At 40.1% G+C, this 14,709-nt stretch overlaps 1 protein-coding gene across 1 annotated transcript in view; it reads left to right on the top strand.

The window, feature by feature from the left end:
* Positions 1-1,142, top strand: part of KCNS3 (potassium voltage-gated channel, delayed-rectifier, subfamily S, member 3) — a 1,548-nt gene extending 406 nt beyond the window's left edge. The window contains 1 exon segment of the mRNA XM_010181166.1: positions 1-1,142. This exon segment is cut by the window's left edge and continues 16 nt beyond it. Within this exon segment, the coding sequence (XP_010179468.1) occupies positions 1-1,142 (1,142 nt within the window).
* Positions 1,143-14,709: the final 13,567 nt, after the last annotated feature.

The following is a 14,709-nucleotide window of genomic DNA, read 5'->3' as shown; positions in this document are numbered from 1 at the left end:
CCTGCTGCAGCAATCGGTACCAAGAAAGGAAAGAAGAAGGTCCTGAGAAAGACTGGGATCAAAAGAGCAATGATAGAAGTATAGACTCTTCTAATGAAGACTCATCCATATTCGATAAAGAACTGGAGAAGTTTGACAATCTGTGTTTTGGTGAAATAAGAAAGAAGATCTGGGTCAGAATGGAAAATCCTGCATACTGCTTGTCTGCCAAGTTAATTGCCGTGTCATCCCTGAGTGTTGTCCTGGCGTCAATCGTGGCCATGTGCATTCACAGCATGCCAGAGTTTCAAAGGCCGGACGCCAATGACAGAGAGATTGAAGACCCTGTGCTGGAAGCCGTGGAGATTACGTGCATCATCTGGTTCACTGGTGAGCTAGTGATCAGGCTCATCACTGCTCCGAGTCAGAAGAAGTTCTGGAAGAAACCTCTGAATATAATTGATTTTGTCTCTATTATCCCATTTTATGCCACTTTGGCTGTGGACACAAAGGAAGAAGAAAGCGAAGACATTGAAAATATGGGAAAAGTGGTTCAGATCCTGCGGTTAATGAGGATATTTCGCATCTTGAAACTGGCCAGACACTCTGTGGGACTGCGGTCCTTGGGTGCCACTTTGAGACATAGCTATCAGGAGGTTGGACTTCTGCTTTTGTTCTTGTCTGTTGGGATTTCTATTTTTTCAGTGCTTGTCTACTCAGTGGAGAAAGATGATGACTCATCAGAACTGCACAGCATCCCTGTTTGCTGGTGGTGGGCGACCATCAGCATGACCACTGTTGGTTATGGGGACACTTACCCAGTGACACTTGCTGGAAAGCTGCTTGGCACCCTATGCATTATCTGTGGGATACTAGTGGTAGCGCTTCCAATCACCATTATTTTCAATAAGTTTTCTAAGTACTATCAAAAACAAAAAGCTATTGATCCAGACCAATGCAACGATGATCGCAAAGAGAAATGTAATGACCTACCTTATTTTAACATTAGGGATATTTATGCAAAAAAGATGCACTCCTTCATTTCTAGCCTTTCTTCAGTAGGAATTGTAGTCAGTGACCAAGATTCAACAGACGCCTCCAGCATCCAAGATATGGAAGATGTTTATAACTCAACATCTTTAGAGAATGGTACAGGAAAATGAGTTTAATCACTTTCTCTTCCCTTAATTTCTCTCCTGATTCTTGGTAAATGTGGACTTACAAACTTCAGTGAAATTATTAAGAGCAGTTAATTCTCAGGGTACTTAACTCTCAGCCATATTTGGACATTCTTTGCTCTGAGGATGCCATACAAGCTTCATTGTTTATATGAGGCTTTAAAATATGCCTCATACGATGGAATAGTTTTTACACAACTAATGTTATGCATTTTTTGGGAGAAAAAGTCAGGAAAACAGTTTTAAATGTGAGATCAGTGTTTGTTGGGGTTTGTGGTTTTTTTTTGTTTGATTGGTTGTTTTTTCCCCTGCAGCAATCTGATAGATTATACAGAATCTGCTTTGATAATTTGTTGCTGTTCAGGTAGAGATGTATTACAAACATGTAAGAACTAACGCACAAGTCAGTGAAGTTTTTACCTGCAAATGCATCAGGGAAAAAGAAGGAATTATGTACGTGCAAAACTGTGCTCACTAACACATTTATGTAATCTTGGAGTTGGGAACCCGTTTCCTAAGTTGAGGCAGAAAATATACTCGTACATACTGTTTTTACTCCATGGAAGCATAATATTTATGAATTTCTTTCCAAAAGCACAATACATTTTTCGTTTGTTAAAAAACTAATCCCATTGTGCCTATACTTTTCCCAGTGTCCATCATGACCAAGCTCTATCAGGTCCTAAAAGGTCTAAATCATGAGTGCCACGATGAAACGTCTGGTGTAGGGTAGGACAAGAGCTTATTCTACCTTTTAGCCACTTCTGCCATTGTGAACCTGAGCAATTCTTGTGCCTGGAGAGGATCCTGCTGTGATTAAGACCACCCGGGTGGCTTCCCCAGAGGCTTTGTGGACACTGAAGCAGACATCTCTGGTAGTCTTTAGAAGGTATTGCTCCCTGCTGTCAGCACTGCTTCTTTGCTGGAGGTTACTGCCTCGGTGGTAGGAACAAATGTGAGCGGCATCTCAGCTGTGCTGGTTCTCAGTCCAATGCCAAGCAATGGAGATGTGTGGACATGCTCTCTCCTGCCATATATCACCCATCAGAGGGGCAGGGTGGGCACTGTGTGTGGGCATTTATATATTAAACTATTTCATCTCCTTTTTCTAAAGCTTATCTACTGGTGACGGCACCTTTCCTGGTTTGTGCTATGGGCTGGAGTTGTGCTCATTGCCTGGCAAAGTACTGCAGCTCTGTGCGTTCCTCTCCAGGGATTTCTTACGCAGCCAGCTAATCCTCTTCTGGTTCAAACTGAATCTTCTGGGGATTTTAAGGAAAGCCAGCCCTTGAGCCTAGCATAAAGGAGTGCTGGAGAAACTTGAGGATGTTATAGAAGTACATAGTGTTTCTGAACACTTGTTTCCTTTGATTTGTCTAGTGACTAAATTAGATGCCAGGCAATGGAGAATCGAAGATACTGTGATGTTGATATTTTCATAAAGAGAGGCTTCACTTTTTTTTTTTCCTTCCCTTACTGGGCCAAATGCTGAAGCCCTTACTCAGTTTCCACTCAGGCATATCAAACTCAGTAAAAGCTGACTTCAGGACTGATTAAAACCAGAATATGGCAGTCAATTTTAGCCTCTGCAAAGGGTTGATTTTTCAGATGTCTGCTAGTTGTGGTATTGCAAAGTACACTGAGTGAATAGCTGAGGTGCACTGATATTTACTGAGGCACACAGCTCTAACCTCTTTCTGAGATGGAGAAACACAAAAAAAATTAGGATGTATCAACCTATACCTTGGAAAGAGTATAGGACTCATTCCTATAGTAACAGACCCTCAGGACTGCTGCACACCAGTATAGTGATGTAGGACTCCATGTATTTTGAGCTTTGAAGAAACTTCAAAATTTGGCTTATTACTTGCTGAGTGTCATAAGTGTATGTGATGCTTCACAGATAATTAAGGTTAATTCTTTCCATAGTTAGTGCAGGAATACCTGATGGGAAATTTAGCCTAAATGCATTTTGTTCTTTGTGGACAATTGGCATTACAAAAATGCAGTGATATAAAATATTAAGTATGTATGTGTATATGAATATAATAGGAATCAGCAGAATAACAGCATAAAAATTATTCTCTGTCCAAAGAAACTCTCTTGGTAGTCTCCATATAAAGATATATTACGTTGCCACTGAAATTCAAAAGCAACGAAAAATGATGTAATGCAAAAAAAACCTGCAAGAAATTTGTATTAAATAGTTGGAAAAAGACTGATACTGAAAAATCTCATTTTATATAACAAGCTTTACCCAAGGATCATGGAGTATACAACTTTTTGTATTAAATTTTACTGACTGGTAATTTGTCATAAAATTGGTAAGTTCTTGATCAAACACATGAATCAATCTTAAGGCTGTGACACTGTTTAAGTTCCTCTGGCTTTTTTTAATGCATAGATACAGCTTGCAGCAAAGTGGGGCATGTCTTTTGGAACATATCAGAAAGTAGAGTACATACGAGACCCTGGCACAGTTTGCCCAGGGAAGTTGTGGATGTCCCCTCCCTGGAAGTGTTCAAGCCCAGGTTGGATCAAGCTTTGAGCAACCTGGTCTGGTGGGAGGTGTCCCCACCCATAGATTTGTTTGTCTTTATATAAAAGTTTCCTGGCATGTTATTTGTCTTGATGGCAAAGGCTTTCCCTTTGATACTCATTTTTTCCAGAGTAGCATCTGTCTTTGCAGCGTTTTTCCCTAGGGAAGCATGGGAAGACATCGCTGCATGGCATTGTTTGAGCAGCTTCCAGCGTGCAGGGGGTATCACCCAACTGCCCACAGCTCCCGCCTTGCTGGGGCAGGCTCTGCTGCTGCCACCGATTTGCAGTGTGTGTTAGGGAAAAGGCCAATGGAGAGGAATGAGAAAAGAGAAATGGGAGAAGGTAGGAAGTTCTCAATCAAAAGGAATGATGGAGCCCTTTTTTTCTTCCACCAGTGTTTTTCTTCCTTTTTCTCCCTTTTTGCCTTACATCCCTCCTGCTACCACCCTGGCCACCCTTCCCACCCAGCCTGTGGTCCAGCAGTCCTGTTTCTGTCCCAGAACAAGGGCCTCTCTGAGTCCAGAAAGGCACATTTCATCCACCTGGATGGCAGCAGGCAGAAGTTAGCAGAAATTAAATTAGTGAGTGCTCCTGCTGTGTATATGAGCAGTGCTTAACACACATATGGACTGTTCTTTTTTGTAAAAAAAGTCATAATGTAGCTCAAATCGATGAGTGTAAACGTGAGCTAAATAAATGGCACATCCGTGTCAGGCCTGTAAATGAAATACCACTTACGGCTTAGGTAGAATTTAGTGTCAGGAACCATAATGAGAGATATTGCCATTTAAAAGCAGACTCCAATGCTGACTCCCGTGCCAACAGGTTACTGTTAGGGAATGATGAGTGTATCGGACAAATTTGACTGGCAAATGCAGTACAGAGGCTTGTGGTGTGCCAAGGGCTCCCGACAGGCTGCTGGATATTAATACATGTATTCATGTACTCATTCCTAACATCTAGAGCAAGTGACGGAAAACCACTAAGCTGCAGAGAGTTTCTCTAATATTTTGTGATTAGCTGACAGTGTTTGTGAAGCTTCTAATGCCTCTTCATCCAAAAGATGACATTGCTCAAAAAACCCCAACAGAATAAACCTGCGCTAGATGTGCAATTTGTGACTGATAGCAGTAGCTCAGTCACCGTTGGTAAATGTTGCTGTCTGGTGCTGTGAGGCTGCAATGCTGCTGCTTGTATTTCTGAAATGTTTATGCTCCATCAATCAAGAAACAGCAGATGCCATTAGAACCATCTCAGCACTTTCCCACTGCTCAATAATTGTGGCATCTCTTCTAAGCACAGCAAAATGTCATGACTTGCTGAGACCTGGTTTGTAATTTCTCGTGTCGTCGTAGTTAATTTTTCATGATGGGCCTATGAGCCAAGCACAATCTAGCAGAAGAAAGTCACTGTATCTCTCTGGACAGGTTACAAGACTTTGCTATTGCCTTCTACTTTAGGCATTGCCCTCCCATGTGACTGGCACAACTAAGGTGGTACCAGCAGTGGTGATTCACTGTGATATGGGCTGATAGCTATTACATGTAGTTAAGGGGTAAAAGGCAGAGCTCCTGCAGGGTGGATGTAGTTTCTATGTAATTGTATATATACCCTCTGGACAGAGCTCATTTAGGTGTATAATTGTCCTGGTTTCACTGGGATAGAGTAATAGAATAAATTTTCTATTCAGGAAAGCTGCGTTTTTGAGAAGACCACAGCACCCGATTTACTGGGAACAAAGTTGATAAGACACTTTGTTTTAGTTCATGGCCAGCCCCAGTACATGGGTTTCCATAGTGATCAAGGTCTTCAGCAGTTTCAAGTTAGCCAGGTGCAGAAGCAAGGAGGAGGAGCAAAAGCCGCATTCATTATGACTGTCATGCTTTCACTGGAGCTGTGGCACTCCACAACCATTATATGGGCTGAATATAACTTTGTGCACTTTATATTAGTATTGGTATTTAATTGTATTATTATTTTTTTGAGTCTGTTTCCATTTCAACCTACAGGTCTCCTTTCCTTTTCCTGATTCTCCTCCTTGGGTGAGGAAGGGTCATCAGGTGACAGAACAACTACCTAAATGGAGACAATAATATAATCAGATTAAGATGGCAAATGTGACACTTTCCTTGAGTAACCACCTACAGTTTATTTCTTTTTTTAATGAGTGTATCGTAGAGAGCAGTCTTTGCTCAGGATTCTAGCAGGAAAGCAGGTCAAGTGCTCTCTTATCTGCACACAAATCAGTTTTTCCCAAATTGCATACACCATCAGGAAGGAGAGGCTTTCCAACACGCCCAGCAGGCCCACAAACCTGTAGGCCAAGGAGTTGGGTTCCCAAGCTGGGGGCTGGTTGTGAAGGTGAACCTGGCCCTGGCACCTGGCTGGAAAAGGATGTCTGGTTTCAGCTCTGTCACTACAGTGCTGGGAAAGAGGAAATCTTAACAAATACTATGTTTTGTAAATTAAAACCGATACCATGGGGCTTCATGTCATGACTTATGAAGGTAATGTGCTGTCACTGTTTCTAAGAAAATATTTCAAGGTATAGCCCATGAATTACAGTGGTTTAATATTGAGTTACTTTCTACTATTTAATGACATATATATTGTCTAAGTCACCTATATTTTTCATGGCATTCATCATTATTTCCACTGCAACTCCATCTCTAGCCTATGACTATGTTAAAGATTGGTATAGCCTAATTTAGTGTCATTGTCATAGGATCTCCTATGAATCAGCAGAGGCAGAAAGGCACTCTGGGCAGAACTAATTTTTCAGCTATCATGTGGCTGGTTATTTGGGCTCTGTCAACAAAGGAACAACAGACCTCCTCAGGAGATAACATCCTATCCATACAAGGGTCCTGTCTGTACATGGGTCCTGTCTGAAGATGGTTATGCAAGAAGCCTATATGATTTAGTTAGGTTAGATTCCTGGCCTTTAGGTAGCTGAAGTTAGATCTGATGAATGCTAGACGACAAGATGTAAGTATGTGATGATCCTCTGGTGGTGCCTGCCATCCTTCCCTTCTCAACACTGCATGTGTAGGAAGGACTGTGTTTCTGATACAGGCATCTGAACTTGGGTGACATGAAGCCAGATGCAGCAATTCATTCTGAAGCCTGAAGGCTGGTCAGTCATAGCCACTGGGTAAGGATTAATCCAGTGTAATATTGCTAAAAACAGCTTCCTATATGAGAAAATTTGGACTTTCCTGAAAAGCCTTGCCAGCTGTCTGTTAGAGTCTATAATGACCTACAAGTCAAAGTTCAGTCTCCTGTAGTAATTAAAAAAACACATAATAAATAAAATGCCAAAGGGAGCAAACTGGTGTTGGCAAAGAGGCAGGCAGAATATGCTGACAGTACTATTGTGCCCCAAATTTGCATTATTTCTTGGCTTTCTGTAAGCCGCATAATATATTCTTACTGTGCCATGTGTTGTAAAATATGCCCCTGTGCATTAATATAAATATAATTGTGGAGCCAAGTCCTGGAATTTCAGCTGTGGAGCCGGAAAGAAATCTGGGCTTGGAGAAGCTGCAGAAATGTTATTTAGCTGCAACTGCTGTTTTAGTGTTGCAACTGCCTCAGTGATGGGGAGCAGCAAGAGACCGTGCACAGATGCTGGCAGTGGGCTTCTCTTTCTTTGCACACTTAGGACTGAGCTCTTCTTGGTTGAGTGTAGAGGCTGAGAGACCTCTATAGCCTTGGGGCCTGCTCTACAGACCTTTCCTGGGCCTACTCAGTTTGTAGCCAGCTGTCCCTAGGAAGGGATGTGGGTGGAAAATAATAAGGTCTGTATTAAGTGGCCTTTGGGGAGGTAGAATAATATCATGAAATTTGGTGTTGACACCCTCCTGCACCTCTAAGAAGAGACCTGGGAGAGAAAGCTGAAACAAGGAAGAACTTCAAGGTTCAGGTACTCGGGAGCAGCCATTTGAAAGCTACACTATGTTGTGTTAATCGAATGGCTTTTACCGAATCACAGGTACAGATCTGTGTATAACCTTGAACCTATTCCATTAGCTGGAGTAACATGTCTTCCCACAGGCTTTGAGTTGCAGGTACAATATGTCCTGTTCTATAAGCCGGTTGCTAGATGTGATGCTGTCTCTGCCTTTCACATTGACTGGAGTTTGAATGTTTCTGAAGTGTTGCACAGGCTGTAGGTCATTCTTGCAGCTTCTATCCCATTTCCTAGGAACCTGGAAACTACAAGTGTGAAAGAGTTCAAACAGTTTCTTTAGTCCATTATTATTTTTGACAGCATCAAATGCCATGCATTTCACAGAAAGGCATTTTTCCCTGCTTCTGAATTGTGAATTTTAGGACTTCCGGTAATTTTTTAATCCATTATTTGAAGACCAGCTTAGATCCTGAGACAGGGAGATACATAAGTTTGCCATTTTATTCCAGGTGGTGCAACACCAAGTAAACAAATAAGTATCCATTTCTTTGTTTTTTGGAAAGTGAAGTTGTAATCTTGCATAATTACATTGTGGATTTTTGGAAAAAAATGTGATGAATAAGTAACTCGTGCCAAAATGCTGGTTGCACGCTCATTGAGTGCACAGGAATTCCTTATGAACCAGAAAGATGCTGCTGTCTGACAGCAGGGCTTCATAAGCCTAGGTGGAAAGCAAAACATTTTTTTTCTTACATCTCTAAATATTTTAGTAAGAGATTGAGTAACAATCTTGCTGTTCCACAGTGATGGAGAATGTTGAATGAAATGAAGGGCACATTGAAGTTAAGGCAGTTAAAAATGAATACAACTTTTTTGTAAACATCTCCCTTCCCTCGGGACAGTAATTTTTCATGTTGTTCCAACTTTTTCTTTTTTTAAAACCAAAACATAACATTCCAAATCTGCAGCAATATTTTTCCTTGCTGGATATTTTAAAGATTAAATTTCCTCTAGTTATAGGTGTGGAAAGAGAAATGGCTGGTGGGTAGGATGTAGAGCATGCTTGAATTTTTATAATTTATTTTGTAATTCTGTTCTTTTACTTTTGGCATCACACAGTTTTGTATTAGCATTTTTTTGTACTGACTGAAGTATCTAACTAAATAATAATATTTATCTGGAGAATTTTTTTACACAATTGAATTGAGGAAAAGTTAGGGTACAGCATTTCAGTGTGGAGTGATGTTGAGTATACTGTTACAGGGATTGAGAATGAGTTTAAATCTCATCAGAAGCATTCCTAAGCATCATATGGATTAATGCATAGTTATGATACATTTAATGTATCTCAAGTCACAAAACTAAAGTTCAGTGAAGGAAAGGTTAATAGAAATTCAGGTAATAATCATCTGATTCTGTTCTGGTTGCAACTCTTGGGGCAGTAATGTACTCTTGGGTTTTAGACTGTTTCTGTAAATGGGAGGCTAGTGCTTTGGACATTTTATATAACTAGACATATACAGACTGATTGGGCAGCTGTCAAAGCGTTATTGTGCAGGCTTTTAGAAGTCTGGCACCAAAGGTAACCTCTGTTAATCTACCGTGCTGGCGCTCACCGCCAAGTTGCTGCATTACAGGGGTGTGCAGTGCATGCAAAGTGATCCCATTAGGTGGTGCAGTGCAAGCACGCAAGTGCGAACGCGTATCTTTGCCAAGGGCACTTACAGCAGAAATGTTGGCTTTTGTTTGCTTGCTCTCACTGTATTGTCACCTGCTGAAAACTACTATGTGCCTCATTTAATGTTTTAACTAATCCCAAAATGATTTAGGGTATTTGGAAAGGGTTTAGAAAACACAGGGATTGAAAACAAACACTGAGATGAAGGGCAGAAGGTGACTTGAAGACTTTTTGCCCTGGGTTTTCTGCCTTGTCATAAGAGTAATGACAAAACAGGAATGGGAGTAGCATAACAAAATTTAGGTGAAAATTCAGTGTTCTGAGAGTCTAGAGCCACTGTGAGTCCATGTAGAAATAAGTGCTGAGGAATCTGGGGATCTGGGTAGGGAATCTGCACCCTGGATGTGCTCTTGCATACTCTGTGCTTGAGGTGATGAGTGGAAAGAAGTTGACATCTCTCCACCAGTGGTTTTCTGCTGCATAGCTGCACTGCATGGACTGCAGCCTTTGGTGCCTCAATGTCCTCCTCAATCTGATACAAATTTTCCTAAGCATTAAAATACTTCTTCAGTCCTGAAATCAGAGGAGAGATGCAATGAGAGCAGCTGGAAGGAGGTAATGGAACAGGAAAGAGAGGCTGATGGCAAGAGCCATGTCTGTAGAGAGGACATGGTGCAAAGATGCTTTGCTGGGAAATCTTACCCCTTACATCTTGAAGTCTTTCCTCTCCTCAACTCCTACAGGAATAACATCCTCCAAGGAAGAGGACTGTGCCATAGCACAACTTTGGCAAAATGCAGATTCCCTTCCTGTGATCATTTCGAAATAGGCACTGTGAAGTGTAACCTGAGAGATAAAACTGTTTTGAGAAGAGGACAGTCTAGTGCACCTCATGGTATTTCTTTTCCTTTTGATTCTGTACTTTATAGCATCCAAGAGGGCTTTGGATGAAAGAAATGGTGAAGGGAATGAGGTCAGGAAGAAATGCTTTGTATTGCCAAAATCCTGTTCTCTCACATATGTCAGTATCCAGTTCCTTTAAAATGCAGGTGACTTCCTCATCACAAATCTAGTTCATCATACAAAAAACACTTGCAATAAACCTTAGATGGACTGATTGTTTATTTAATTCTGGATGGAAGAGAAAAAGAGAAGAAAAATGCATAGCTTTTCATGCAGTGAAAAAAGGCAGGCAAAAATATTTGAATAACATCTCTCATGGCCAAATAATTCCACAGTTATCAGAGTGAACTTTGTTGGACTAAATCATCAAAAAGAAACTTGAGTATAAAAAATAAGGACAGGAAAGAAAAATTGCTGACTCTTTCCTATCTCTGACTCCTTTCATGGCAATTGAGATACTTTTCTCTTGGCAAGTCAGTTGATGAACCACTTGTTAATTAAGTGGTCCAAAAAAGTAGCTGAAAAGGGAGTTTGGAATCTGAGACTGCTCTGCATGGAAGAAACCATCTCTGTGATCAATCTTGTCAGTTTTTGTCACCTTAATTAAAAGTTATCTTTGGCAGTGTGAAGGCAGCTCAAGTGCTGGGAAAGCGGACAGCTAAGCATTTTGTTGTGGTCTTTTGGGAACAACCGTACAGCAGAGATCAGGAGCCAATGCTGCTTCCTCCAGGAAGAGAAAACTGTGGGTATTGCAATTCAGGCAGGCATGGAGCATCAGGGATGGATCTGGACTGGCTCAGGCTAATCACTCTCATGGTGGAGAGTGGTGGCTTTGGGCTACAAAGTATTGGGATCTTCCCTTGAGGCTCTAATTGACGTTTCATGTGATCTTGTGCCAGCCATTCTGTCATCCAGCACTTCTGGTTTCCATCATGCCTTTTGCCTCTCTTTTCTGACATTTAAGCTCTGTATGACAGCAGTTGTCTCTCAGTCTATACACTCCTTCCATAGGAGGAATGTGATGGTTAAAAATGGGGTCATGATCTTGTAAAAGACCTCATGCTACTGGGAAAGTGGTGACTTAACTGTAGAGAAGTGGAAAAAGTTGAGGCTTTGTTGGAAGAGTTCATTTTTGTTTTGGCCAAGCTGTGTAAAATGAGCTGTCTTCAATGAAATGTCTAAGAAAAAAAAAAAGACATATTATGGGGGGGAAGAAATAATAATCTTCTGTGCTGTCCTGTCACAGTTATAAAAAATAGTATAATTTATTACAGCAAACAACAGAGTTTTCTATTTGGTTGCTGTAACAAATTGTTTAAAAATCTGTAGTTTAAGAACTCTTGATCTTTTTTTCTTTAACTCAATGTTTTATTTGATTTTGAGGGGTTAATTATTTTGCATCTAATAAAGTTTAAGCTGGTTTGAAATAATAAAAAAAAGTTTCACAATGAAAAAGGCTTTTTTTAGAATATGTTGAAATGCAGCATTTCGGCATCTTTGGAAACAAGATGCTCTCAGAAAATTTCACAATGAAAAATGCACTGTTCAAAATCTCGCCTGCCTTTTTTGTTTTGGTTTTGTTTGGTTTGTTTGTTTTGTGGAAAATTCCCACCAACTGTGGGCTGGATTCAGAAATAAAGTTGGTCTCCCTGTCACAGCCTTTTTCAATGAATTTTCTATTCGCAAGAAAAAAAAGTTTTCATCCAATTTCAACTGTATTCTTTGGAAAAATGCTTATTTTCCTTGGAGAATTCAGATGTGGGAAAAAAAACCCTGTGCTACTTCCATGGTTGCTGTAGAGGATTTGTTGCCTCCCTTCAATGTGTGTGACACTCAGGTGGTGACTGGTAAGGAGAAATGAATCATCTGATTTGCTCAGGACAGAAAATAAAAAGCAGTTACAACAAAATCACATCCTGAGAAAGGAAATGAGCCCATTTTAACGAGTTTATGAGCAAGAGCTTCGTTATGAAGCACAAAAAAAGAAAACACATGAAAAGCCTGTTGGACCCCATCTGTTTGTGTGATTCCTGTGATGGGAATCTAACTGTGAAGGCTGCTCAGAGAGAGAATTGTTATTTCTTTTAAGTAGTAGTTACAAATGGATATTTATGTTTTGCAATAATTGTTGAATATGGTTCGAATAGAGCTCTTTCCAGTAAGTAAAAGAGCATCAACCAGTAACTGCTTAGTGGCTGGTAAGCAGAAGTAGTGTACTGAAATGGGTAGGTGGGCTCAAGAGAGAGATTGTTATATTATTTAATATTTATGCTGTTTAGTCTAGAGAAGAGAAAGCTTGGGCAGTTAGAGCAATTCTAATGTATATTAAAGCCTTTTGCAAGAAGGTAAAGCATAGTCTTTTTCTTTTCAGTACTGTTTAGGGAGCAAAGGAGCTGAGCTCAAGCCAGAGAGAGTGCAGATGGAGGGTTGATGGTAAAAGTGGTTCAAGAATTCCTCCTGCTCCCCTGCGGCCCCATACCCAGCCCCAGCTCCAGCTGCTCATTTTCTCAGTTGTGCTGATATAAATCTGTGTAAAGATAGAGCAGATTGCTCCAGTGACCCAGGTTTGAAAAAATAATAATTCTCTGCTGAGTCCAGGGAGGCTGTGACCCTGAAAAGGCCCTGGACTACTGTCCTCTTGATGGAGACCCAACTCTTTTTTTCAGTGACTCCATAGTTGTGGCAATAGTCCAAAATTTCATATAACTTGTCAGTTTGTTGGAGATGGGAAAACTTACCCCACTGAGGGTCTGACTCAGTGGCTTCAATATGGACTTTACTGGGCTGCCTGTCTGTGTCATGGAGATGTCCCTGGCCCAAGAACTTGGTGAGGAGAAAACATAAATGATAAGACCCAGCCTCGTACATTTGAATTACTGTTGTGACTCTGATATTCTTTGTAATGTTGGCCAATATTTTCCCCGTATTTCACTGGTGGAAAAGGAGAAAGGACATTTAGGGAGGAAGCTGGGAATACATCTCAATAGAGAGTGAAATAACTTTGTACTCACCAAAAGGGTCCTTAAGAGCATGATGGAGATACAGTGAGTCTGCCATGAGCAAATTCCAAGGCTACTATCAGTTTTTGGCATATTTGCCTAATTTTTCTTAGTATAGATAATTTTGGTATGTGAGCACTATGAAGATGTGTTTTATCTTTCCAGCAGCACCCTTGTAAGTGCCTGCTAATAATTCTATTTCATGTTTGATTTTAAAAGTCAAAATGCAAACCAGAAAAATTTAATCATCTTATTTGTGATCTGTTTGATTTTTCATGCACATATTTGCATGTAGTACTGAAAAGGTTTTTCTTGTGTGCTAAGCATATTTGTTATCATATAGCTATTAACATTTTAATTATATAAATAGAGATGAGATGAACTACTGAAATGAAATCCTGATCCTTACCTACAGAAAACATTTCATATGTGAGAGGCAGCATATATTTATGGCTCTGAATTATTTTTTTTTCTTCCCCCACTGGAAACTTTCTTCCAGAGGAAATTCCAAAATCCCACCCTTCCATTGTGATTGGGAATGTGGTTTGGTTTTGTTTTAACTTCCATGGCAACAAGAAATTTTATTTTTCTGACAAGCTTTGCACAGAAAAGTCTGCTTTCTTTGGGCTCTTTTGAATACACCAGTTTGCATTTTTACCCTGCTACTATTTTGAACCCCTGTCCTTAACCCCTTGACTCCATTTAGTTCATTAAAGTCCTATCTGTTTCTCCTTAGTCAAGGTAGGCAGGTTTTTTTCATACTTTCTATTTTTTTTAGATATAATTTGATTCAATGTGCTGATATCAGGAATATAGACAAGTTTTATACTTAGAAGTTCAGTTATTTCCTTAGAGGACCATTATTACTTTTTAAATTACTTCTAAGCACTAAACTTATTCCAAACCTGACTTCAAGGTTGTGAAATATAACCTTTATAATTTTAAAGTCAGGTCCTAGCTTGCTTTTTTCTTTTTTGTTTACATTTGTATATCTTACTGTATCTGACATGCTGATCAGCCAGTCCATGGGTGTGCTTTAAGAGTGCCTTATAAATGGTATAAAAGCTACATAAACAATAAACTTTGTACCACGTTTCCTGCAATTTTGAACAAAATATTTCAATTAATTTCTGAATAGACATCAGACTTCTGTGGTTTGTAATGCTTCATCATTCACTGTGTGAATAACAAAATCTCATTGTATTTAACGTTGACCTTACCTGAGCCACCAAATTGTCAGTGCTATAAAGTTTCAAGGTATGTAGTTTAAATTCAAGTGGTCTCTTAAGTTTGAATGTGAAGGAAGAATGGAAGAAAGTCAGGGATAAGGTAGTCTTATTCTTCTGTGCTTTGTAGCTCTTTCCACAAGTATTGCTGAAATAAATTGCATCTCTGTGTTCCACTAGCAAGTGTTTCACCTGTCAACCATACTGTAAGTACTGTTGTGCTACTCTGAGCCCAGACAGTTTTCTTGCTTAGTTCCTCTCCAGCTGAGCTGGAATATGTGTATGGCTCCTT

This window comes from Mesitornis unicolor, unplaced genomic scaffold (genome assembly GCF_000695765.1).
Source record: "Mesitornis unicolor isolate BGI_N332 unplaced genomic scaffold, ASM69576v1 scaffold42153, whole genome shotgun sequence".
Classification (NCBI taxonomy): Eukaryota; Metazoa; Chordata; class Aves; order Mesitornithiformes; family Mesitornithidae; genus Mesitornis; species Mesitornis unicolor.
This window is presented reverse-complemented; position numbering and strand designations above follow the sequence as displayed.